The 26478-nt window shown below is 41.6% G+C and overlaps 1 protein-coding gene across 4 annotated transcripts in view; it reads right to left on the reverse strand.

Annotated features, from left to right (window-relative positions):
* Positions 1-1316: 1316 nt before the first annotated feature.
* LOC149465753 (CMP-N-acetylneuraminate-beta-galactosamide-alpha-2,3-sialyltransferase 2-like) overlaps positions 1317-26478 on the reverse strand; it is a 77262-nt gene continuing 52100 nt past the window's right edge. For 3 of the 4 annotated variants that reach the window (XM_089673258.1, XM_089673260.1, XM_089673259.1), the window contains 6 exons: positions 22065-22850; positions 20848-21041; positions 9691-9870; positions 7413-7458; positions 4423-4542; positions 1317-1563 (listed from right to left, as the gene is read on the reverse strand). In XM_089673258.1, the coding sequence (XP_089529384.1) occupies positions 1396-1563; positions 4423-4542; positions 7413-7458; positions 9691-9870; positions 20848-21041; positions 22065-22358 (1002 nt within the window). In that variant the 5' untranslated portion in view covers positions 22359-22850 and the 3' untranslated portion in view covers positions 1317-1395. The remainder of the gene's footprint in view (positions 1564-4422; positions 4543-7412; positions 7459-9690; positions 9871-20847; positions 21042-22064; positions 22851-26478) is intronic. The other variant, XM_089673261.1, reaches the window with a different exon arrangement.

The following is a 26478-nucleotide window of genomic DNA, read 5'->3' on the forward strand; positions in this document are numbered from 1 at the left end:
TCCCTTTGAGGACTTACATGCTTGTTTTTATTCGCTGTTTGTGAGTACCATTCTTTTATTTAATAAATTTTGGTTACTGAGGTAATGCGCAAGGTTGGTGCGCTTCTCTTTTGTTGTTCTTCTTCACTGTGAATTGTTTTGCACAGAGCATACCCGATCCTCCTCTTCTCGAGGCCCCCCACCTTCACCAAGTGCCCAGCATAGCAAGCTGCTTGTTATGGGGCACTCTCGGATACTCGCTCCCAAGCCTGCTCTGTGTGTCCAAGAGACACACATAGCGCAGCTTGGCCCTGCCCACTCCTAACTGACTGTGATTGACAGCAGCAAGAGCCCTTGGCTCCCGCTGCTGTGTCTGAGCCAATGAGGAGGGACAGAACCAAGAGAGGCTCTGCTCTCGTGCATATTGATGGATCAAGATCAGGCTTCATGGAATTCATAGAATACATGAATACATGAGTCCCAGTGAACTCATAGAATACATGAAAGTAAAAAACCTTTACAACCACTTTAAGGAGACTGTATCAGTAAGATTGAGACTCCTAGTCCTGCCCAAGAACATACACTATAAGGTGCTTGCTGTTGTTTTATAGGCCAGAGAAGCCTCTTTTGTGTCCCTCTCTGGTTCTCTAGTTTAATTTCATGTAATGCTATCTTTAACAGCCAATGAAGCTGCCATCTCAGCCTCTGTTTGATCTGCAGTAGCCATGTGCTCATATGAGTTATTACACCAGCCATTTGATGGCTTGACAGTTCGGTTAAGAGCAGGGGCGGACTGACCATTTGGAAACTCGGGCACTGCCCGAGGGCCCAGGGTCAGTAGGGGGCCCCATGAGATGCCCTTGGTACCTTTTTCATAGGCTTTTTTGAGTTTGGGCAAGGACACAGGGGCCCCATGATCCCCTATTGCCCGGGGGCCCCATGAGTTCTCAGTCCACCCCTAGTTAAGAGCACAAACAACTGACAGTTATCATTCATGATTGTAACTATTTTGGGAAACAGTTAAATTGATAGATTTAATTCCGCTTTAATGTCAAAACCTAACTTGCCCTTAGCGCATTGATAAGACCTACTAGCTGCCATCTCCTTGTCCGATGGTAGCACCATTACTAGCCATTAGGGCAGTTCCATTGATCAGGAAAGCGGTAGTAGGCAGGGTTTAGCCATGGACTCATAGAAGCTTTTTTGGCTAATAAATGCAATGGCAGGCATCTTTTGTTCCCTGCTCTTAAGCTCTTCAAGGCTGACATTCACATGCTGCTGTAAACATCCCCACTTTTTTCTCTGTTGTACAATAAAACACCAACTTAAGCACAAGATCCATCACGAGCAGCATTTTTTTTATTACCAAAGTACAAAAAAACACAGTATTCTCTTATGGCTTTAGAAATACATCTATTACTTGTAAAATTTCAACCTTCCTTCTTTGGCTAAAATTGCTAGAAGCTCAGACTCAAACTCAGCACTGTGCACCCCGGTCCAGCGGAAAGCCCCTGGAAATTTGTTCTTTTCCCAGTAGTGGTGCCAGTTTCCATTCCTGTCTGCGCCAAAACCGAACACTGATATCTAAGGAGGAAGAAGAAAGAAGATAACAAATAGCTCAAGACCAAGACACAGTCAAACAACAACTGCAAGAATTGTGATCTCAGCTTCCTATTGTCTTAACTTGTGATCTTTACATTCATTTTATATTGATACCAATACTGTACCTGTGACTCAGGGTACTCAGAATATCACGAGATAACTGGATAATGTGACACATTTTTTCCAGTTATCTCATGCGATATTCAAAATGTCAATTCACAGTCAGTTTATGCGGTATTTACCGCACAAGTAAAAAATGCGCTGTAAATACCGCATTACACTGACTCTAAAGTCAATTCACAAAGCTAAATGTATTTATTTATTTCAGGTACTTATATAGCGCCATCAATTTATACAGTGCTTTACATATATATTGTACATTTACATCAGTCCCTAGCCTTCAAGGGGTGTACAATCTAAGGTAAATAACTACATTTAAGTCGTGGTCTAGCCACGTGTTATTCAAACAACTAAATAGCGCTGCTCGTTAAGAAGAATAAAAATAAGAAAACAATTTGTGGTCCCCCTCCCAGACCACACCAAACCCGTTGTGAAATGTAAAAAAAACACAGGAGGCAGTTTGTAACAAGCCGTTGATTAAAAAACAAACATTTAAAAAAATGTACCTCTGGTGTAGATCCATCGTCAATCATGATGCCCACTGCCACCACCAACCAGAAAAAAAAGGAAAAAAAAGAGGCCACCACCTTGTGTTTGTGACATAATAGACTGGGGCATGCTGGGTGATATGGGGAAGAGTCCCTTGTTTCCAATATGGGGTCAAAGGTGCTTTTGGCCACCCCAAAGCACCTCCCCATGTTGAGGGCATGTGGCCTGGTATGGTTCAGGAGGGGTGGGGGGTACTGGCTCGGCTCCCCCATTCTTGACCTGCTGAGCTGCATGCTCAGATAAGGGTCTGATATGGATTTTGGGGGAATCCCACCATTTTTTTTTTATTTTGGTGTGAGAGTTCCCCTCAAAATCCACACAAGACCTGCAGGGCCTGGTATGGATTGGGGGGGAGCACGCCTTTTTTTCTTAATTTTTAATTGCCGGCAATTCTTATTTTTACATTCAGCTGTCAGTGGGAAACCCGCTGACAGCTGGTGACTCGTTACCACGTTTTCACTTCTAAAATACCACATGACTTCATAAAATAACTCACGCAGTATTTTAGTAGCATTTTTTAGTGAATGCCAACAAAGTTTTTGTGTGGTATCTTACTGCATACTTGGATGTGGTAAGATACTGCTTTGTGAATTGTTCCATCAGATTCTTGTAAAACAAAGAATGTAATAAACTGTAAATAAGCAAAGATTGAAGAGTCAGTAAACTGTTTTTCGGTTTTATTTTAATGATAGCATCTTCATTCCATTGCAATCTTCTTAAACACATAGGAATCCAAGGGGTGTGCTTCTCCTTGTTATTGAAGTCCCACCTCTATACTTGACATCCCTAAATAAACACCACCAAACCATGGTGTAATCCTGCCAATGCTACATTCTCTATTTATTCTGTATGCAGAAGGAGGTGTGTAGCATCATGCAGAAGGACCAAGAATGCAAACTTCATACTACAGTGCCTTGAAAAAGTAATCATAGAAATGTTCCACATTTGGTCATGTTGCAACCAAAAACGTAAATGTATTTTATTGGGATTTTATGTGATAGACCAACACAAAGTGGCACATAATTGTGAATTCGAAGAAAAATGATAAATGGTTTTCAAAACGTTTTACAAATAAATATCTGAAAAGTGTGGCATGCATTTGTATTCAACCCAGGGGCGGACTGACAACTCATGGGGCCTCCGGGCAATAGGGGATCATGGGGCCCCTGTATCCTTGCCCAAACTCAAAAAAGCCTATGAAAAAGGTACCAGGGGCATCTCATGGGGCCCCCTACTGACCCCAGGCCCTCGGGCAGTGCCTGAGTTTCCAAATGGTCAGTCCGCCCCTGATTCAACCCCCTTTACTCTGATACCCCTAACTAAAATCTAGTGGAACCAATTGCCTTCAGGACTCACCTAACTAGTAAATAGAGTCCACCTGTGTGTAATTTAATCCCAGTATAAATACAGCTGTTCTGTGAAGCCCTCTGAGGTTTGTTAGAGAACATTAGAACGTCCATGTCTCCATGCTTTATTTTGCTGAGAAATCATTTTGAACCCCCCCCCCCCCCCCTAGCATTTCTGGCTCTGGCCATCTTGATTAGGGGCAGATGATTCATGTAGCATTTACTTTTGGGAATCCATATGCCCTTAACTCAAGCATTGGCTGAGTTGGGAACCCTCCCCTCCTGAAGACAAGTAAATATGATATGCATTCCTATATATTTACTAATGCTAGCAGTGTAAGGATTCAAATAGTCATTGTTGATTGAGAGAGTGAAGTTCCACTTTAATTCCCAGTGAACTCAGTAATCAGCACTCTTAGATCTGGTCAAACATGCCCACCACTTCTGCAATACATGTTTGTGTGTGGACACTTGTGACAGTTCACTCTGCCAGCACAGAACATAGTCACCAATCATACCATTCAGGGGTAAAGAACTATAAAGAGATAAATAGGTGTGAACAGGGGCGGACTGACAACTCATGGGGCCCCCAGGCAATAGGGGATCATGGGACCCCTGTGTTCTTGCCCAAACTCAAAAAAGCCTATGAAAAAGGTACCAGGGGCATCTCATGGGGCCCCCTACTGACCCCGGGCCCTCGGGCAGTGCCCGAGTTTCCAAATGGTCAGTCCGCCCCTGGGTGTGAACATTCAATAAGCCATTAAGATGTAGAATACCTGTAGAGTGTTTTTACACCCTAAATAATTATGTCATTGAACATACTCACTTCATCACAAATATGAAGCGCAAAGAAGACAGCCAGCATTCCAGTAGATGGATACCTTCCATGATGATTTGTCCAGTTATCATGGATGTATTTGAAAAAAGCTGGATTAAAGATTAATACCTAAAAATAGATAATACACTGATTTTTAACACAGAAGTTATTATATAACAAGCATTTAAAGTGGTTGTAAACCTCTGACATAAAATATTATTATATGATTATTATTATACAGGATTTATATAGCGCCAACAGTTTGCGCAGCATGAACAAAGCATATACATCTATAGTGTGTACTTGTCTTAATCCAATTCACTGAGTGTCATTTCTGCCTGCTGTCTTGTTCCTCTGCTATTTGCATTCACTTGCAGTCACTTCAGACAAATTTTCCTGACACTAAGAGAAAAAAGGTGACAGGGGAGGGAGCTACAGCACTCTGTGGTTAACTGCCTCAGCTCTGTTCCTGTGCGCTTTGTGAAATGGGGTGTGTCTTTTCCCTCCGATCAGCTCTCACTGAGCTCTGCAGTGTGTAACATCAGTTCCCCACCCCCTTCTTTCTGAAAGCTCAGACAAGCTGTAGATGAGAGAGGACTGCAGATAAACAGGTATAACATATGCTGGAGGATTTGTTTCATCTCTGTGTATCACCTGAGCCCAGTCACGTCAATGGGTATATGTAAGGGTTTACAACCACTTTAAGTGTAAAATATCTATTCTATTTTCCTATATTTCCCTGAGCAAAAAGTGATGTAAAATCAGTGGACAGATTGTGCACTTTGCAAGTGCAGTTGCTCCAGAGCTTAGTAAATGATGAGCAATCATATGCAAGAAAACATGTTGTTTATTTGTATTTTCTTTGGATGTGATTGGATATTCTTTGCAAAGTGAAGCTTTGCCTCATTTACTGAGCTCTGGAGCAAAGTGCACAGTCTATTTATCTTTAGTTAACCAACCTCTTTGTTTCACTCCGGACATTTGTCTACATTGCAATCTGGATCAAAAAGTCAGCTGAATTTTATAATCCTGAGAAAGTAGAGTGTGGTACTTTTAAGGCGATTTTTGTGCCCCCAGGAAACTAATGTAACAACACAACTATATATTCAATTATCAAATTTCATTGGATAATATAAAATATCTGTAAAGAACAGAACCCTCCCATAAAAACAATTAATGGCATAGACCCCTCAATACAGTGAACCCCAAATATACCTTCCTTAATACAAGTTGATACATATGACATAAATTCGTTATAATAAATGTCGATGGATGAAGACAGGAAGGTAAAGTAATGGTATCCCAATGCGTTTTGCCAAATAGGCTTCTTCAGGGGTTCAAAAGAAGGGAAAACACTCAATGGACGGTGGTACTTGGGGAAATGACTGGCCCTCCAACAAGCCACAGCAAAGTATAGAGGAGTTTCTAAGCCTCAAAGGCTAATTGAAAAATAGGTATATTACAAAGTATCCTCTAATGTTAAGACTGTAAGGGTCCCAAGAGATCCATCCACATAAAGATGGAGACTGTTTGTGATGAGTCGGACCAGGGGTGGACTGACCATTTGGAAACTCGGGCACTGCCCGAGGGCCCGGGGTCAGTAGGGAGCCCCATGAGATGCCCCTGGTACCTTTTTCATAGGCTTTTTTGAGTTTGGGCAAGGACACAGGGGCCCCATGATCCCCTATTGCTCGGGGGCCCCATGAGTTGTCAGTCCGCCCCTGAACCGGACATATCTCTGTCTGTCTTTACATCTGTTTGTTCTAAAGGATCAGCAACACGTGGATGTATGGACATACACACATACTTTTTGATTGAATTACAAGTTGATGGTGATTCAGTAATTGCCTTCCTTCCATGCTGAGCTGTCCTTCTGAGTTTTTTTTGTGTATTTCCATCTGGGTCCCTCTTACCTATACCTTCCTGTCTTCATCCATCGACATTTATTATAATACATTTATGTCATATGTATCAACTGGCAGGTGCATTTGGGGTTTACTGTACTGAGGAGTCATTAATGCCATTGTTTTTATGGGAGGGTTCTGTTCTTAACAGATATTTTATATTATCCAATAAAATGTGATATTTTTATATATAGTTATGTTGTTACCAGGGGCAGACTGACCATTTGGAAACTCGGGCGCTGCCCGAGGGCCCAGGGTCAGAAGAGGGCCCCCTGAGATGCCCCTGGTACCTTTTTCATAGGCTTTTTTGAGTTTGGGCAAGGACACAGGGGCCCCATGATCCCCTATTGCCCGGGGTCCCCATGAGTTGTCAGTCCGCCCCTGGTTGTTACATTCGTTTCCTGGGGATACGAAAGCACCTTAAAAGTCCCACACTCTTCATTACTTTTTTTTCATACAATATATTAGGGATGTGGAGCTGATGGATCAGTTTTACCAACTCTTAGATCATTTTCTGAATTTTATAATCCTGAATTTAGAGTTGAATTGAAGAACTAGTGACATTCAGCTGATCCATTTTCATGCACTTCTCATAATACCAGCATGGCGTTCGCCACTGCTGGAGCTGCAAACAAAATGTATATATGGCCATTGGGGATGAGTGAAAGCAAGAGCTTCTATTTCCCAGAAAATGTGGTCAAAAGCATGAGAGTTCAGTTACATTTAACCATTTGGGTGCAACCAATGAAGTCAATCAAATAGAGAAAATGTAAGTTGTTCTTGATTGTTTTAAAGGTCAAAATGGGCTTTAAATGATTCCTGTGGGTTATTAAAACTCTTTTCAACTATTCTGGACCTGTTCTTGCGCAGCCACCTTATTATTTTACATCTCTTTATACAAAACAAAATAAAAAAATTTGGGTATACAAATAATGGTAAAACAAAAAAAGAAGACACAAAAAAAAGAACAATAAATGAAATACATGGAGCTACCTTTAAAACACGCAAAGAAATTAAATTATCTATCAATTTTGCCATAACCACTCCACTTATACCTATGGCTACTGTCTTGTTTCTTAGTTCTTCAGTGCTCACCTTGTCCTTATCAGCTTGAATGTACTGCTTGACCCTTGTGTATGTACTGGAAGGAAAAAAAAAAATTATATGTCAGTGAATAATATCTCAAAAAGTAAACGGATTGTGAGTTCTGTTGTACTATTTACATAACTTTACAATTACTGTACACCTATAAGTATTTCCTTAAAAGTATGAAGACTCTATAATTTGTATTTTGAATTTTAAGAAGCACTGGAGAGACCTTCCTAATTAAATGAAACCTTTCCTCATAGAAACTCTGAAACTGACATCTGTCTTACGGACCATTTGACTCCAATACTTTGAGTTACAAACCTACAACAGGTATGCAGATAAGCACTACTAAAGTTTGTTCAACACACATATACACACACACACACTATATTGCCAAAAGTATTGGGGCGCCTGCCTTTCCACGCACATGAACTTTAATGGCATCCCAGTCTTAGTCCGTAGGGTTCAATATTGAGTTGGCCCCGCCCTTTGCGGCTATAACAACTTCAACTCTTCTGGGAAGGCCGTCCACAAGGTTTAGGAGGGTGTCTATGGGAATGTTTGACCATTCTTCCAGAAGCGCATATGTGAGGTCAGGCACTGATGTCGGACGAGAAGGCCTGGCTTGCAGTCTCCGCTCTAATTCATCCCAAAGGTGTTCTATCAGGCTGAGGTCAGGACTCTGTGCAGGCCAGTGAAGTTCCTCCACCCCAAACCCACTCATCCATGTCTTTATGGACCTTGCTTTGTGCACTGGTGCGCAGTCATGTTGGAACAGGAAGGGGCCATCCCCAAACTGTTCCCACAAAGTTGGGAGCATGAAATTGTCCAAAATGTCTTGGTATGCTGACACCTTAAGAGTTACCTTCACTGGAACTAGGGGGCCAAGCCCAATCCCTGAAAAACAACCCCACACCATAATCCCCCCTCCACCAAACTTTACACTTGGCACAATGCAGTTAAGGAAGTACCGTTCTCCTGGCAACCATCAAACCCAGACACATCTATTGGATTTCCAGACAGAGAAGCGTGATTTGTCACTCCAGAGAACAAGTCTCCACTGCTGTAGAGTCCAGTGGCGGCGTGCTTTACACCACTGCATCCAACACTTTGCATTGCACTTGGTGATGTAAGACTTGGATGCAGCTGCATGGCCTTGGAAACCCATTCCATGAAGCTCTCTATGCACTGTTGTGCTAATCTGAAGGCCACACTGGGTTTGGAGGCCTTTAGCAATTGACTCTGCAGACAGCTGTTGATTTCTGCGCACTGTGCGCTTCAGCATGCACAGATCCTGCTCTGTTATTTTACGTGGCCTACTACTTCGTGGCTGAGTTGCTGTTGTTCCCAGTTGCTTCCAGTTTGTTACAATACCACTAACAGTTGACCGTGGAATATTTAGTAGCAAGGACATTTCACTAATGGACTTATTGCACAGGTGCAACCACGCTTGGATTCACTTAGCTCCTGAGAGCGACCCATTCTTTCATAAATGTTTGTAGAAGCAGTCTGCATGCCTAGGTGTGTGATTTTATATACCTGTGGCCACGGAGGTGATTGGAACACTTGAACACAATGATTTGGAGGGCTGGCCCAATACTTTTGCCAATATAGTGTGTATGTGTGCGTACACACACACACACACACACACACACTATATGGCCAAAACCTTGTAATCACCTATCACCTGACCATCACAAATGTATGAGCTTGTTGGACACCTCATTCCTATATCATGGGCATTAATTCAGAGTTGGCTCCCAGTTTGTGACTTTTTTCACAAGAATCTGAAGTGTGCCTTTGGGAATTTGTGCCCATTCAGCCAAAAGAGCATTTGTGAGATCAGAAACTGAAGATGGACGAGAGAAGACCTGGCTCACAATTAGCATTTCAGTTCTTGCCAAAGGTGTTCAATAGGGTTAAGACCAGGGCTCTGTGCAGGTCATTTGAGATCCTCAACATGTCTTTATGAAGCTGGCTTTGAGCACAGGGGTATAGTCATTCTGTTACAGAGAAAGACCTTCATAAACAATGCCAAGAAATGCCATACGTTTGGTAAGTGTAATGATGAATGGTCAGGTATCCAGAAACATTTTGCCATGTAGTGCAGGAAAATAGTATAGAGTATATACATTTCTCCCTGATTCCAAATCTGTCCAACTATGTCCATATGTAGACAAAACCATGCTGTTTTTCCTCAAGCCCTGTCCGTTTGTAGACAGAAAATTAGAACTGATCTATCAAAAAACAAGAATGCATAATGCTAAGGTGACTGGATACGTACAACTTGATTTCTCCTGTGGAGAGAGCACTGGTTATCCACCTAAGATCCTGCAGTTTGAATGGCACCAGGACTAGATGGACTCCTTTTGAAAGGTGCATGGCACTTTCTGGATACATAAAATGATGAGTGGTTCTCAAGCCCACATCTTTTTCAAATCCGGAAGTGAGAGCTCTGTTCATTCTAAAAATGTAAAGAGAGATGATGGTTAGGAAAAGCATATTAACACTTCAGAGAAGGGATAAAACAGTGATGTCTATAGGCAAAAAACCTTTGGTGTGCCCAGCTCTACCTCAAATCAAAAATTGCTGCACATACAAATCAAAGGTATAGGTTTTGTTGGCAGACACAAAATATAAGCAACATATTTAGGGTGTTTTGGGCCCAGGAGTCTTAAACAGTAAACATCACATTAGCTGGCCGAACTCCCCAACCTTCTCTTTGAGCAATACTCTCAGGACACAGGTCCAGAACCAAAGTAGAAACTGTGCTGGCACCAGGTAGTGCGAACCCGCAACTATGTTCAAGAAGAGTGTTGTGTTATCTTTTCTGTTTGTCTATGTAGGCTTTAACATGAACTTCTACTCTTCCTATGCAGGATCACTTGTCCCCTTCTGCCTTTTCTGAAAGTACCAGGTGAAGGGAAGGATGTGATTTTATGGATCTTCAGGTATTTAGTGCTGTCCTATAAGGCTGAGTAGCGAGTCCTTAGTCTTGCATAAGCTCCAAGCTGTGAATTTAAAGTAAACCTGTCATTGAAAAAAATTATTACAGTGTATGTATAACTTAAACCTTTTAAGTTAAAGTAGGGAATAGTTTAGACTTCAGAGTTTTTTTGTTGTATGCCATTAAGAAGTTTTCTCATCAAGAGGATGTAAGAAAAAATCTCTCCAAAGTGAAGGGTAATTCCCTTTTAGACAGTTGTCACTAGAACAGGTGTCTCAGTGGTGTTCCCACCTCCTGTTCCTGTGACAACCTTAAAGCTGGGCACCCACAAGCCGAGAATTGTCCAAAAATGGTCAGTTTGGTAGGAGGAAGTGGAGGACTTTCAGCCCTTGTGTACAGCTCCTCATCTGACAGAATGGAGACAATAGTCACTAGGACAAATAGTGAGTTTGAATTCCCCCAGCATGAACACGAACAGCAATGAAAACCTAGCTTAAAAGTGTATCAGAGACTGCCTTTGTTCAGCAGTAAAACACCTACCAGGGGTTTTAAAACCTTTGGCTTTACATACACCTTAAATTAATAGTGCTTCCTAACAGCTGGTACCAGGAGATGCCTGGATATACAGTACTTCAATTTGTCAATCCAGAAAGTTGTAGGACCCTGGAATCATGCTTACATGGGCAGCACAGTAGCTAAATGGTTAGCACTTCCGCCTGGCAGTACTAGGGTCGCTGGTTCGAATCCCAACCACGGCACTACCTGCCTGGAGTTTGCATGTTCTCCCTGTGACTGCGTGGGTTTCCTCCCACACTCCAAAGACATGCTGGTAGGTTAATTGGATCCTGGTCTGTGTGCGAATGTGAGCTAGGGTCCTTAGATTGTACACCCCTTGAGGGTTTAGGGACTGATGTGAATGTACAATATATGTATGTAAAAGCACTGTGTAAATTGATGGCGCTATATAAGTACCTGAAATAAATACTTAGAATTTTGCTCTAATTCAGAGCTCTGGCATGCCCCACCCCTCCCACAAATCATCATTCCAGTACAGGTACCTATTTGTTGCCAACTGAGGCTCTGCATTTGATTGTGAGCCCTAGTTTATCTTAACCATGTGAATTCCCCATCTGGTTCCTGTTTTGGCTCAAAATGAGACTCCCTTGTGCTTTTGACCCCATGTACAGAAATCATAGATTGCATTGACAAACCTAGAAATTATTTTTCCATGTTTTCTACAGCTGTTGAAAGAAACAAATTGTTTAACACAATGACAGTCATGGAACTGACACTCTTCCTGTTTATTCCACCCACAGAAAAGTGCCTACTAAACATAAAGGAGACTTTATCTCTAGTTTCCTGTATGCTACCACAGATTACTGCAGCCATCTCCAATATGCAGTTCTCTAGCAAGTTTTTTCACAATTTCACAGTAACAATTTTCTTTAGAGTTTACAAAACCCAATTTTTTAAATGACATAAAACTTTAACAGCAGGTTTCTGATGAGAAGTCTTCATGGACTCAAAAAAGCATGTATTTGCAATGTTAGTTTTGAGAGAAAAAGATATTTCTTGGACAGACACAAAAATATTGCACACAATTAACAATGTTATTCTTCATTTTATGTAATTTTTCCTCCTCCGACATCTGGTGACCATTCAGGAAGGGTGCGCCCTGCTGTGAAATATAAAAACTCTTTCTATAATTAACATAAGGATTTCAGTAGACAACCATAATTATAGAGATGGCCAAGTTTGTAGGAGGCGGTTACAGCTTTTACCAATGCCAAGTGTAATGCTTGTTCTTTAAAAAATGGAAAGAGGATATATCTGGCATCACCTTTAGCAGCTCTCACTCCCTTAGAACAAGCAATCCCCAGGTCTGGATGTATTCCAATCTACTTGTTTGGTGATTTATTACCCACTTAGAGATAAGAGGTCATATATATCTGGCAGAGCAGGCCATAGATATGTTATTTTTTTATGTTCAACCAGCAGGTTAAGCAAAAAGAAAAATTACTCAGTGTGTGGAAGGGAGAATCATCCCTGCTAAGCCTTTGTATTCTGACAGTGGGGAGGCTTCCCTGCTGTCAGCATACACTGGTCTGAACGGCCGGCTATACAGCAGTTGGCAATGCCGATCGAACAGGGAAAATCTGACAGGCTGGTTGCATAGATGTCAATCAGCAGAACCGGCCAAATTGCGATGTATGTATGGCCGGCTTTACCATTCCTCGGTTTACAAATACTGCATATGAAGGTGGAATATACTGGGAAGCAGGAGTAATGAAAATTGTTAGACTGCATTGAATCATCAAATGTTGGATGGGGTTTCATGAACACTAATTATTGTTTGTGGTGTGGGTTGTGTTTGCACTGGGATCACTATAATTATTTCTTTTTATTTACACTGTAATGAGGATATGTTGTTTCACTGATGTTTATTTTATCATTCTCTGGAGGGTATGGTGCTAGCATATTTGTTTAATTGCTTGTAATAGCCACGGGAAAAAATATCTTTCCAGCAGCTTGGGGCTAAGGTTGACAATTGTATTAGAGCACAGGTTTTTGGACACTTTTCCAGGATTTATTACACAATGCTATACTCTATGGCTAGGTAGCATAAGAGGCAGAGCAAAGGTAGGACAAGAGTACCTGTGGTTCAAGTAGTAAGAGATGTTTTCAGACGATGGCTGAGACTGGTGCCTTGGCTAGAATGTGATCAGAGGGACGAGGCAAGAGGCTGGTCCAGGCAGCAGGTAAGAGATGTGGTTGGTAAACAGGTCAGTTCAGGTGTCAGGCAATGGACATTGCCAGTAAACATGCACGATTGCATCCAGGTGCCAAACAAAAGATGTTGTCGGTAAACAGGGTCATGGCAGGCAAGTCAAGATTCAGATGCACTAATGGCAGCTAGTGAAGCAAGTAGAGAAATCCATTACAAGCACCAAGCGTAGGGCATGTGAGATTTAACTCAGATGAAGACAGAAGTAGGATCAATAGGAGGCAAATGGGAAGGATAGTGCTACAGGAGGAGCCAGAGGTATGGCTTCATTGCCCTGCAACAGGATGCTGAGCAGCGCAAATTCCTGAGTCATAAGAGGAGTTCCGGGAAGTAGACTGTGTATCATGCATGATCATTGAGAAAAGAGGAGCTGCAGAGAGTTTGTTGTATGAAGTGATTCTTTACAATACTCCCCCATGAGTAGAGGCCTCTGGACTCTTAAGCCTAGTACACAATAATCTGATGAGCGATCACATTTTTCTGTGTCCTTACCGCACAAACACCAACTTATGGGTGGAGGACCCACAAGGAAAGAAGTCCCAAAGAGAACAATCTGCGGCTTATAAAAATGTTTATTGAACACTATCAAGATATCAAATTGGCAAAAACCCCTCCACCCTACACAAAGATAAAACACAATAACAACATTGCCATATCATGAAAACACCCACCCGGGCACTCAGACATGCCTACCACTCACACTGGATATATGGCCTCCTGGATATAAACGTGTGCAGCAAAGCTGCAAATAGGTGAGAATATAAAAATGCAAAAATACACTCCCCCTGAGTAAACACAGGAAGATCATATATCAGCGCATACGATCTATGGGATCATAATTATGGTAGTCCACCAATCTAGGGATGTATGTACTTGATGCTGACACATAGGGGTTTATTTACTAAAGCTGGAGAGTGCAAAATCAGTCTCACTTCTGCATAGAAACCAATCAGCTTCCAGGTTTCATTGCCAAAGCTTCATTGAAGAAGCTGAGGTTAGAAGCTGATTGGTTTCTATGCAGAAAGGAGTCTGATTTTGGATTCTCCAGCTTTAGTAAATAAACCCCATAGTCTTGTGTAGATTGTCTCCACTTTCAGTCAGAACATGTAGAATGTAATGGTAATATCACTAATAGTGGCAGATGACTATGTCACTGTAGACTTGACAGTAATTCCAGCACTGGTAGACAGCAGTCACAGACAGTAGTGACCTATGGGTGAGAATGATAGTGAGAGGCAACCTCTCGCTGCATGCAAGTAAAAAAAGTCAACAGGTGTGCAGCGCTCAACTGAGCAATCGCAATCCAGAAAGTGAATCCCAATACAGTCACGACCTGGTCCAATTGTATAAGCTCACCACTGGTCACTGGTTCCAATCAGGGGCAGACTGACCATTCGAGCACTCGGGCACTGCCCGAGGTCAGTAGGGGGCCACATGAAATGCCCCTGGTACCTTTTTTATAGGCTTTTTTGAGTGTGGGCAAGGACACAGGGGCCCCATGATCCCCTATTGCCCGGGGGCCCCATGAGTTGTCAGTCCGCCCCTGGTTCCAACAGATCCCGGTCCTCTGTGTGATACCACTGACCTTGCACTCCATGCAGTGATGAGTATGCGTATGACTGCAGCAGCAGGTCCAGTGTGGCGCAGCTGGTGGCTAAAGTCACGTGGGGGTGTTTGAGTGTCCGGTACACGGTCGTCACGACACTGTGACGTCAACGCTTTTTGCCCACCGAGTCATGCGAGCTTCTTCAGGATTTGCGGTCCACACATCAAGGGCTTATATGGAGACCAATACGTAATTTCCGGATTAACCCACAGGGAACCGCAGCCTAAAATTGTCACTTAAGACATCGTATGCTGTTACAATGTCAATTGCGTAAAATTAGAAAATGAGTCAGCATTAATTATGTTTAAGGTCATACAGCCCTTATCCAAGCATACTCTGCTGATTTTTTAATAATATGCCAGTGAACCATATTACCATGAAGAGTAACTGGCAAAACGGAAAAAATGTTATCCTACTGAATCAATAGTAATCCGTGAAGGTAGCCATCCTCCTTACTAGTAAAGATAAAGAAGATTTAGGGTTAAGATTCTAAGAAAACCTGTAAGCTCAATTCCATATTAAGTCCCTTGACCGCCAAAGACCCCAATTTGAATATCCACTCCTTCTCCTTCCTCAGGAGGATTGTATCAAAATCCCCCTGCGGTTGGAGAGATTCAGGGCATAAATTGCCTTGACTCTAAGTCCTATAGGGAATGAATTGTGAAATTTAGCAAAATGTTCAGCAACTGGAGTCTTATCATGCTTTTTAATAATGCTACCTAGATGTTCACCTATGCGCACGCGCAACTGACACTTAGTCTTGCCGATATGCATATTATTGAAAGGGCATTCAAGCATGTATAGTACTTGTGTTGTCGCACAATTCATATACTGCTTAATGTGATAAACTTTTTGTCCATCTGCATGTGTAAATCTATCTGTACGGTCAACAAACCTAGAGATATGACACCGTCCACAGGGGTACATTCCCTTAAGTGGGGGTAGGTCCGTTAACCAATTTTTAACTGGTGTTCATCTATATTTTGACTGTCCCAGATTGTTCTTTAAATTCATGGCTTTTTTAGCAACCATTAGGAGTCTAGGACAAACAATCCCAGATAGCTCTGGAGACTGTGCCAATATATGCCATTGCTTGGCCAGAACAGCCCCTACCTCTTCCCACTGGGTGCTATACCAGGTGATAATACATACGGGTTAGTTATCCTGAGGGGGCTTATCCTCAGTGTTTGTATTTAAAAGTTCCTCTCATTGTCATGTCGAGGCCCTCTTACGAGATCATCTTATAGTTCCATGGGAGTATCCCCTCTCACGAATTCTCCCATACAGATCCTCTGCCTCCTGTTTATAATCATCACCACTGGTACAGTTCCTGCAGATACATAGGAAATGTCCAGTGGGGATCCCCCGTATCAAGGACTGTGGGTGATGGCTGGAAGCCAAAAGCAGAGTATTAGCAGCTGTAGATTTGCAGTATGTTTTAGTTCTCAAACTCTTACCCTCAATGGAAATCAAAAGATCAAAAAATTAGATCTTTCTGTAATCAAAAGTGTATGTTAATCTGATGTTCCCATTGTTAGCATTGAGGTCAGCCATGAAATCATGAAGTTCCTGCTCAGGGCCTTCTCAGAGCATAAGAACATCATCGATGTGCCTCAGCCATAAGGAAGCATGGCTGAGGTACATCGAGGAGCAATATACAACCTCCTCCTCTCACCATCTGAGATGGAGACAGGCATATGCGGGTGTCCATCTCGCCCCCATCGACGTACCTCGGAACTGGCGGTAATAAGTCTCCAAGAATTGAACATAATTGTTATTGAGAGCAAAATCCAACAATTCCAAAAGGAATTCATTCTGTGCTCCCATGTTTGAATAACTTACTTCCAAAAATTGGGCTACCGCACTGAGCCCCCAATGGTGGGGGATGGAGGTATAGAGGAACTCCACATCTATACCCAACAATATCGTCCCTGTCTGAATCTCTACCTGAACGATCTTGGCTAAGACATCTCTAGTATCCTGGACATATGATGGGAGTCCCATCACCATCTCTTTGATTAAAGCATCCAGGTACTTCCCGGTGCATTCAAGGGGACCCCGTAAAGCTGATATAATGGGCCTTCCTGGTGGATTTTCCAAACTTTTGTGTACCTTGGGGATAATATATATGATGGGAATATTATAATCATCCACACGTAAATAACCCCATTCTTTTTTGGTGATGAGACCCTCCTCACAGGCCAAACATAATTTTTGATTGAGAGACAAAACCAGTGAGAGAAATGGGTTCCCTCCTGACCACATTCCAGGACCACATCCCTTCCCTTGTCACTTGGTTTAATCACTAGGTTGGGTGCTTCCCTGAGTTCTCTTAGTGCCTGCCTCTCATCTTTCGAGAGTTTGTCCGTACCAGTCAATCTCCAGTCAATTTGGGATAGGTCATGTTGGACCAAATACAGAAAAATCACCCAACCAGCGATTTTTACAAATCTGGGGCATCTTGTTAGACTTAATCATTAGACAGGCCTGTCTTTTCCATAAATCACTAGGATCAACGTCTTTGTCTAGTTCAAAAGAATCATCTTCCATAAGTGAGAAGATTTTGAATAGCTTCCTGTTCCTCATCCTTAAAACTAAATTAATTGCTCTCTAGATAATTATCCCTCACCTGCTTTTGTGAGTGTACCAATCTTAAATACACCTTTCTAAGGAAAAGATGAACATCCTTATAAACTTCAAAGTGATTCATTGCATTTGTAGGTGAAAAAGACAGGCCCTTACAGAGTAGCTTAAGATGTCACTCCTCTTGTTGAACGGTGAAAGATTAATAACCTTCATATCTAGCATTTCCCTATGTGGCCTATGTGGTAGATCAACATTATCATCACAATTATTCATTTCAGTTTATGACTCCTGGTAGTTGTTTTCAATGTTTCTGCCAGGGGTTCATTCAGTCTGCTTCTTTCTCCTCCTCCGCTGCTGTTTCTACCGGCACCTCTCCCCCTCTCTGCTGTCTTGAGGATACCCCGTCCTGAGGCCCCACTTTCTATTACTGTTAAAGTGTATTCTAAAAAAAAATGACTGTTCTGGGTTCTTCCTACTGATTTTCAGAAGATATAGGCCTATTCCTCGATGGTGTATGAGAGCGGTAGCGGCTTTGCCGAGATCCGCTCTGTCCACATTGATTGGAGAGATCAAATATCTCCCCACTGGCCCAGTCATCTAAATCCCTTTTGAATCTTGTTTGTTTTGTACTGCGCAATTTTTTTTGGACCTTTTCTATATTTTAAGGAGGTAATTCAATCTCATAAAGTCAGAATTCTCCTTATAGGGCTCAAGTGATCTAACATTCTCTTCAATTTGGGTTTTTAAGTTTCAGTTAATTGGATCTTTTCCTCCTCTACAATTAACAACATAACAGCCAACCTGTGATCAATATATTGTTGTTTCCATTTATCTAAGAATCTCTGAGTAAGTAAATGTTCGGCAGGAATAACTCTCTCCCTAAGTCCTTGGGATAATGCCGTTAGTTCTATACAATTCCAAAGATAGGATATCCCATCTCCGGTTTAATTATTTGATGGTTAATTTTTTATGTTGTTTAAAAAGACCCTTAAAGGTATCCCCTTCTGATATTGCAGAATCACGAGATTCCCGAGAGAAAGCTGATCTGATCCCCTCTTCAATATCCCCTCATCTGACAAATGCCATCCGAACTAGGGTTCACTGGCATAGAATCTGAAACACTTTCTAGTGAAGGGTGGAGGGAATAACACTTTGTAATTCTACGATTTAAATAAATGATTTAAACATTTAAGCAAGGCTCTACCACAATTATGATCCCATAGATCGTATGCACTGATATGTGATCTTCCTGTGTTTACTCAAGGGCAAGTGTATTTTTGCATTTTTACCTATTTTCAGTTTTGCTGCACAAGATATTGCCCACAGTTTATATCCAAGAGGCCTGGAGCCTTCAGCCCCATCCCCATGTTATGCATATTCCAGTATGAGTGATAGGCATGTCTGAGTGCCCAGGCGGGTGTTTTCATGATATGGAAATGTTGTCATTGTGTTTTATCTTTGTGTAGGGTGGAGGGGTTTTTTGCCAATTTGATATCATGATAGTGTTCAATAAACATTATTCTAAGCCACAGATTGTTCTGTTTGGGACTTATTTCCTTGTGGGTCCTCCACCCACAAGTTGGTGGATGTAGGACTTCATTGCTAAAGTTTCCAGGATTGATAATGGATAGAATCTCCCTGTAGGAGGGACAGTACTGGGCAGGAAATTAAAAGGGAAATTCTGTGAGGAAGTAGAACTGAAGCAGATTCCTCTGAAAAAACATCCATGAAATCCTGAAAAAATGAGGGAGGGGCATGCAGGTTAATGGTTGCAGTGAGAGCAGGGTGGCTAAGGCAGGAATTAAGAAAGAATCAGACCAAGCAACAATTTAAGCTGAAGACAAATCAATCCGTGGGTTATGATGTTACAACCTATGGGTTGCCCCAAGATATATTACATAATTCTAAATTTTCTGGCCAAGCAGCACAAGAGGCAGAACAAACGCAGGACAAAAGTACCTTTTAGTCTTCATGGGACTGAGATTGAGCTCTACAGTCACTTTTGCAGCAGTTGTTTTCTCAATCTGGGTCACAATCCTGCGCAATGTCCTTTTGTCTCTTTGACCATGTTGACCAGTGTAAGGGTGTGAGGCATGGATTAATACTGGTCTGTAATGTTAAACTGCAATATGCTCTTTGGTCAGTAGATGGCAGCAAAGTACAAGAATCGATTTTGTAGTGACTTTTGCTAAGACAAGATAAATGCTTATTTACCCTATAAAGTTTAATGAATACTAATTTAGGGGCCTAGTAGGACCCTCAGAAGGGTCATAGTGAACTGTAAATGCAGTTTTGAGGCTGCAATTAAGAAATGACTTACTGCATCACAAACTCTATGGGAAGGGGAGGAGTTCCTGTGCTGAGAAGGAAGTGAAGTCTGGGTCTGGCTGTTGGATGCTGAGGACGTCTGGAGAATCTGTGTGGGGCCTGGAAGAGGATTTACGGCTCACAGTGGAATCTGGCGATGGCACCTAAGGAAGATTCACCACGAGACCAGGAAACAAGTGACTGTATGGTCCGGTTCGGGAGTGGATCAGGGAAAAGTACCAAGAGCCTGCCAGGGAACTGTAAGTGCGGCTTTGCCGCAGCACATCGCACCACACGTGTTCAGTGACATTTTGGATATACCAGAAAGTTACAAGAGACACACTCCACTCAGGAACATTCAGGCGCAGCCAGGCTGCTTTCTGGACATTGGGAAAAGTCCGCAACTACGGGGTTAGTGTTAGACAGTATTATTCTTACTGTATGGTTATGCGCTGTTATCATTCTGTTTACATATGCTCAACTACAAGATCACTATAACTGTTCAGTAAACGTAATTGTTTTAAAAGAACCGCTGTCTGTGTCTGTGTGGCATCGTGTACCCTCTGAATCTGTGGGCCCAGCCCTCGGTCTTTCTTCACCAGGCTCATGGTTATCCGATGACTTTTTCCAAGAAACTGTGTATGCAGTCATAACCTTTCATTCTGTACCTCGTTACATGGCAAAAAAATTGGCAACTTCAGTCACAGAGGCACCTGCTAAGCAGACACCAACAATTTGCCCCCTTTGAATCTCAGGTAAGCTCTGAAATGACTCTGTATTACTAGCAGTGCAGACAGTGAATGATGAAAGTGAGGCTTCCCACTTGTTAGCTAGGTGTCTCATCACACAGCGGAATCCAAAGAATGTTACATCACTTTCGCTTTTAACATGTCTTTACTTTCACACCTGAAAATCATGTAGTATTTCAATTTTTTTGTCTATCTTTCAATTGTCTATTTACCTGGAATTCAGGTTTAAAGGTAAAAGATATACTGTAATATAAGCAATATATACTTGCTTTACAAAGAAAATCAGAGACAGGTATAGCCATCAGTAAACAAATTACTGAAGAAGTTATCACAAACTGTATTTGTAGTTGCACCTTCCAAGAATCAGCAATTTGGAAAGTAGGTTGAGGAACAACACTTCAGATAGATATAAAACAATGTTTTGCCACTTGGCAAGTCCAATAATAATGTGGCATTGTTACCTGAAAATAAGTTTATGGGAATCTATGTTTTTCCCATGGCGTGATCCCTTAAGGTTCCCAGAATTACCCACAACAGCACAGGTTCGACACGGCCTGTTATACACTTCTTCATATGGGTTCCCATTGGGTATAACCTTGAACATCTGATCAAGTATCCCTGGAATGTCACTTGCATTGTTTTTTCCTTGGAGACTCTGCATAACATAAAATATAATGAAAACTAAAAAGAAGGCATTTGATCCCAAATAACATTGCACAATGAACAAAGGCTCACGAGGAGACTGAATCTGCATTGCACACACACTCAATTAGCAAATCACTTCCTATGTGTCTATGGCTCAGTTTCTTGAGTCACACTAGTTTTAGTTCTGCAAATTAATTCCTCATTACTCGATTTACTCTATGCTTAACAGCGATATGACTTGAGAAATCCAATTTCTCATCTGTGAGAAGAAAGTGCTTGCAAAACATTAATGTTTTTTGATTAACCACAAAATATCTTTATTCTGGACTCAGACTTCACTAATACTGTAAGTGCCTATTCACACTGATGTGTTATGGTCACATGCTATTTGAGTGCTTTACCACTCTGCATTGCAATGTGGTGCCATTAATCCGAATGTCATTGCAACACAACACTACAGTAGTGGGCAACACAACCACACTGCAGCTTGCCAGGCAGGTTGTCTTGGGAGTTTCTTTCTTGTTCAAAGGTTTTTATTGAGAAACCAGCAATTTCTATAGCAATGAAGGCCTAAGGCTGCAGTACATAAGCAAAGCAAATCCAAAATACCATTTTGGTGTCAAGGGTAACAACAGGCAGCCTGAAGAGCATGGTGTTTCATTGCTTAACAAGAGAAGAAAAAAAACAGCAAATATTGGAGCACTGGTTTCCACATATGCCAACAACATAACATAGAAACAATTATGGGGGATTAGAAAGAAGAGGGGAAAGGGGATCCCAGTTGGTGAAGCCTAGATAATCCAAGAAGCAAATAAAATCTAAATCAGGTTATCAGGGTTCCAAGAGGGATGAGTCAAAGCTTGGTGGAAGGAAGTGATCAATCAATGGCTGCCATAAAGCAGTATAAGCGGGGACCTTATCTTGCAATGTGTTCTTGGGGGTTCTGGTTGAGAAGTGCAATGTCTGGGTCTGGGTGAAGGGGTTTATAAAACAAAGTCAGTCAATACATTAGATTTTTTTCTATTTTACTCACCAACCACCATTTTAGAACATGACCCGCAATTACTTGATCCTTTGTTGCTAGTAAAGGTTGTACAGATGCATTGAATCGTTTTGCGAACCATGGCGTCTTTAGCTTACTTGTCTTACAAAGTCCACACATACACACACGATTATCAAACACTTCCACAACCTCCACTGGATTGGAGTAGTCTGGACAGAAGAAAATAATGTAGATCACAAAGGCCACAGCACATAATAGTGGTGGGATCCATACTGTCCTTTTGTGATGGCTTAATCGGAAATGACAACGGACACAGTGCATCATATCACAGCCTCTCAGTTTTCCAGATCCAGAAAATAAAACCAGTTCTCTTTACCCTCAAGTTTATTCAGCATATTGTATTGCAAGGTAATATCCTCTTTTTTTCAGTAGGCATGAAGATGGACCAAGATGAGATCTAGGATTCACATTACATCCTATGCTGGAAGTCACTTAGGCCAGATTCCAACATTTTTTAAAATGCTGCTGGAGGTAAATATTTCCCCCATGAGGTTGAGGAGAATATGCAGAGGTATGTGCAACCGATAATTCACCATCTCATTATTCTGTCAACAGACAATTTCAGATATCCCTCAAGCAGTATGAAACCAATTGTAGGCAAGATTTACAACAGAAGGAAACAACATATGCGTTTTATGTTTCTTGCCAAAACTCCAGGTGATTACACTTGATCTTGCACCATGACTCCCAGTAGTAGTAGCAACGCAGGATTTTAGAACATTCTACATGTGTCAATGTTTTTCTTCCTTGAATAACCTAAAAGATAAAAAGAAATGTGTTATTATACCTTAGAACAAGACCCAGAGCACATGTGCAGTGTCATTGTGTGGCATCAACATGTTTATGCTAATGTAAGTTACTGAGACCTCTACTTTTATTATGTAAATATATATATATATATATATATACACACACAATGAGAAACAGAAGTATTTGAACACCCTGCGATTTTGCAAGTTCTCCCACTTAGAAATCATGGAGGGGTCTGAAATTCACATTGTAGGTGCATTCCCACTCTGAGAGGTAGAATTAAAAAAAAATTCAGGAAATCACACTGTATGATTTTTAAAGAATTTATTTGTCTTGCACTGCTGAACATAAGTATTTGAACACCTAAGAAACAGCAAGAATTCTGGCTCTCAAAGACCTGGTACTGTGCCTTTAAAAAGTCCACCTCTACTCCACTCATTAATCTAACTTAGTAGCACCTGTTCGAGCTCTTTAAAGACACCTGTCCACCCCACAGTCAGTCAGAAGCCAACTACTACCATGGGCAAGACCAAAGAGGTGTCAAAAGACACCAGAGACAAAATTGTGGACCTCCACAAGGTTGGAAAGGGCTACGGCGCAATTGCCAAGCAGCTCGGTGAAAATAGATCAACTGTTGGAGCAATTGTTAGAAAATGGAAGAGGCTAAAGACGACTGTCAGTCTCCCTCGGACTTGGGCTCCATGCAAGATCTCACCTCGTGGGGTATCACTGATGATAAGAAAGGTGAGGAATCAACCCAGAACTACAAGGGAGGAGCTGGTCAATGACATGAAGAGAGCTGGGACCACAGTTTCAAAGGTCACTGTCGGTAGAACACTACGCCGTCAAGATTTAAAATCATGCATTGCACCACAATGGATTTGAAATGAAACAAACAAGATGTGCTTTAACTGCAGACTGTCAGCTTTAATTTGAGGGTATTTACATCCAAATCAGGTGAACGGTGTAGGAATTACAACAGTTTGCATATGTGCCTCCCACTTGTTAAGGGACCAAACGTAATGGGACAATTGGCTTGTCAGCTGTTCCATGGCTAGGTGTGTGTTATTCCCTCATTATCCTAATTACAATGAGCAGATTAAAGGTGTGTTATTTGCATTTGGAATATGTTGCTGTCAACTCTCAAGATGAGATCCAAAGAGCTGTCACTATCAGTGAAGCAAGCCATCATTAGGCTGAAAAAACAAAACAAACCCATTAGAGAGATAGCAAAAACATTAGACATGGCCTACACGTGTATTGCCTGCCCTTGTGGGAAGCCCCCTCCTAAGACCTGATGGCCTACATGTTGCATGGCCAACAAACTGTGAGAAGGGACATTAATATTTTAAAGCGCACTGTTGGCAACAGTGCAGATTGAAATGTTAAGGCCCCCTTCACACTGTCGTTCCATTGCAGTGTGCTACTGCATAAATGTTAATGTGTGTTGCATTAAGGCAACCATTTTATCAAGAATGGGGTAGCAATGCATGACAACAGAAAGAAAAAACAGACCTGCACCATTTCTTTAACACAGCGCACTGCAGCGCAAGGCATGTGTATGTGCAGTTCAATTTAGAATTTAGGTTTTCCACTAAGATTATTACACTTTGCACATTTGGAAGTGACACCATCTCAACTTGGCCAGTCAAAAGGGGAAAAAGATCAAAACCCGGAAGTAGACCAGCTGAAGATGCCAGTAGCTGGCAGGAAGCTCCTGGACAATGGAGTGGTGGTCAGTATTAAGGTAAAGGCTTTAAGGTAAGTACTTTCAGTAAATCTTACAATAATTAAAAATGTGAACTTACTGAAAATACACCAATATTTCCTTTCAAATGAGATTCCCTTTGCTAGCTCGCAGATTTGATTTATGAAATGTGTTTTCTCTGTGCTCATACAGTATAATTTAGAGACCTGTAATCATGCAAAACCATGTGCTGCTGCCCGAGTTCAGTTGACAGTAGATATCAAGGCTTGGTTTGTTCAAAACCTGAAAACAGAAGACATTTTGGTAGTTTCTTCTGTTATAGATTACAGATCTAGGCACAGGGCCACAAAGAAAACAGTAAGTCCAACATTCTAAAAGAGCAACAGGGCAAATCATTCAGCTCATTCAGGACAAGCTTTCAACTTTAGTTGTTTGTTTATTCGAGAAGGATTAAATTAGGGATGAGTGAGCTGTAATTTTATTTCTGTGAATATGTCCGTGAAATGTCAGTAAAAATCGTGAGATTTTCGTGAAATTTCACCATTTTGGTGTAAAGTAGACATGTGGTGCTTTTTGTTTCAAATTGTAATTCAGACGAAATTTTCATTATTTGGAAATTCGGATGGATCTGAATTTCCAAATACAACAGTAATGCATTTCAACGAATCCGAATTAAACCTTAACCAATATCATTTGTTTCATTTGGACGTTAGAATCATTCCTATGATTCAAATTTATTTGATAATAGCTGGTTGCTAAGGAACAGGGTGGCCTTCCAGCCGCAGCATCCTTAACAACCATGACTCATGCTGTCAGCAGAATGCAAACAAACAATACTGACATTAACAATTTAAAAAAAAACAGCATAGGCCCCCCGACAATCCCAACCAGACCCAGTCTGGTTTGAATTTTAAGCGGAACCCCACGCCAAAATTAAAAAGAAAAAGGCGTAGGGTTCCCCCCCAAAATCTATACCAGCTGCCATGGATTTTAAAACTGAAATCAGCCTGGTCCTAGTAAGAGATTTTCTTGCTCACGACTGACTTGCTCCTGTCCAGTTAACACACTAAAGAAAAAATATATTTTCAATGACTACATATCTTGATTTTTTACTGTAATGTTTACTTTAACACCTTATCAGCTAGTTGTACTTGGTGGAGCTCACAGCAGCTTCAGTAATGCAGCACTGCACTCAGGAAACAGCAAAGGAATTTTTTTTTTTATAAAAGTGGAAAATCTCCACCCCCTCTAATGTTGGACTTTAAACAGCTGCTGCTCAGCCTATCAGTTCCAAAGTCAACCCTTTTTTTTAAATGATATCTAAACCCAACAAAATTATAATATGTTGCCACTTACCTGTCCTTAGATATGGTGGCTGCATTTGTTTTCCTTTTTTAGTCTTTTTTCACTTTATTATTTATTTTTCACTTCCAGGAACACACTTCGTGCCCTAGGTGACAATGCTCATTCACTGCACTGTATCTATGGAGGAGCAGCCTTGTCAGCACAGGACAGGACTGCAAACAGACCCCTTCCTCCATAACATAAGGGATTCTATAGTCTTCAGAGATAGCTGGCCACAATGTACTGTAACTGATAAGAGCCCAGCACAGGAAATAAACCGTGCTGTGTAAGGCAGGCCATAGACGGGCTGTTTATTGGCCAAATTTTTGTCCGATAAACGAAAAATCAGTCAGCCCTGTTGCCGATGCTGCCACCCATGTCCACGAAAAATGGCTGTTTTTTGCGGATTTTCCAGCATTGACCGATAAAACTAAACGGGAAGATCCGAGAAAAACGGCCGACGGGCTGGCCCCACTAACGGCGTGAATATCGGTCGATTTTTCGTGCGGACGAAACTTCGGCCGATAAACGACCCGTCTATGGCCTGCATTATGCCCTATAAAGTGTTTGCTCTTTGCTCGG

This window comes from Staurois parvus, unplaced genomic scaffold, assembly GCF_062004578.1.
Source record: "Staurois parvus isolate SC_StPar_1 unplaced genomic scaffold, SC_StPar_1.0 ptg000137l, whole genome shotgun sequence".
Classification (NCBI taxonomy): Eukaryota; Metazoa; Chordata; class Amphibia; order Anura; family Ranidae; genus Staurois; species Staurois parvus.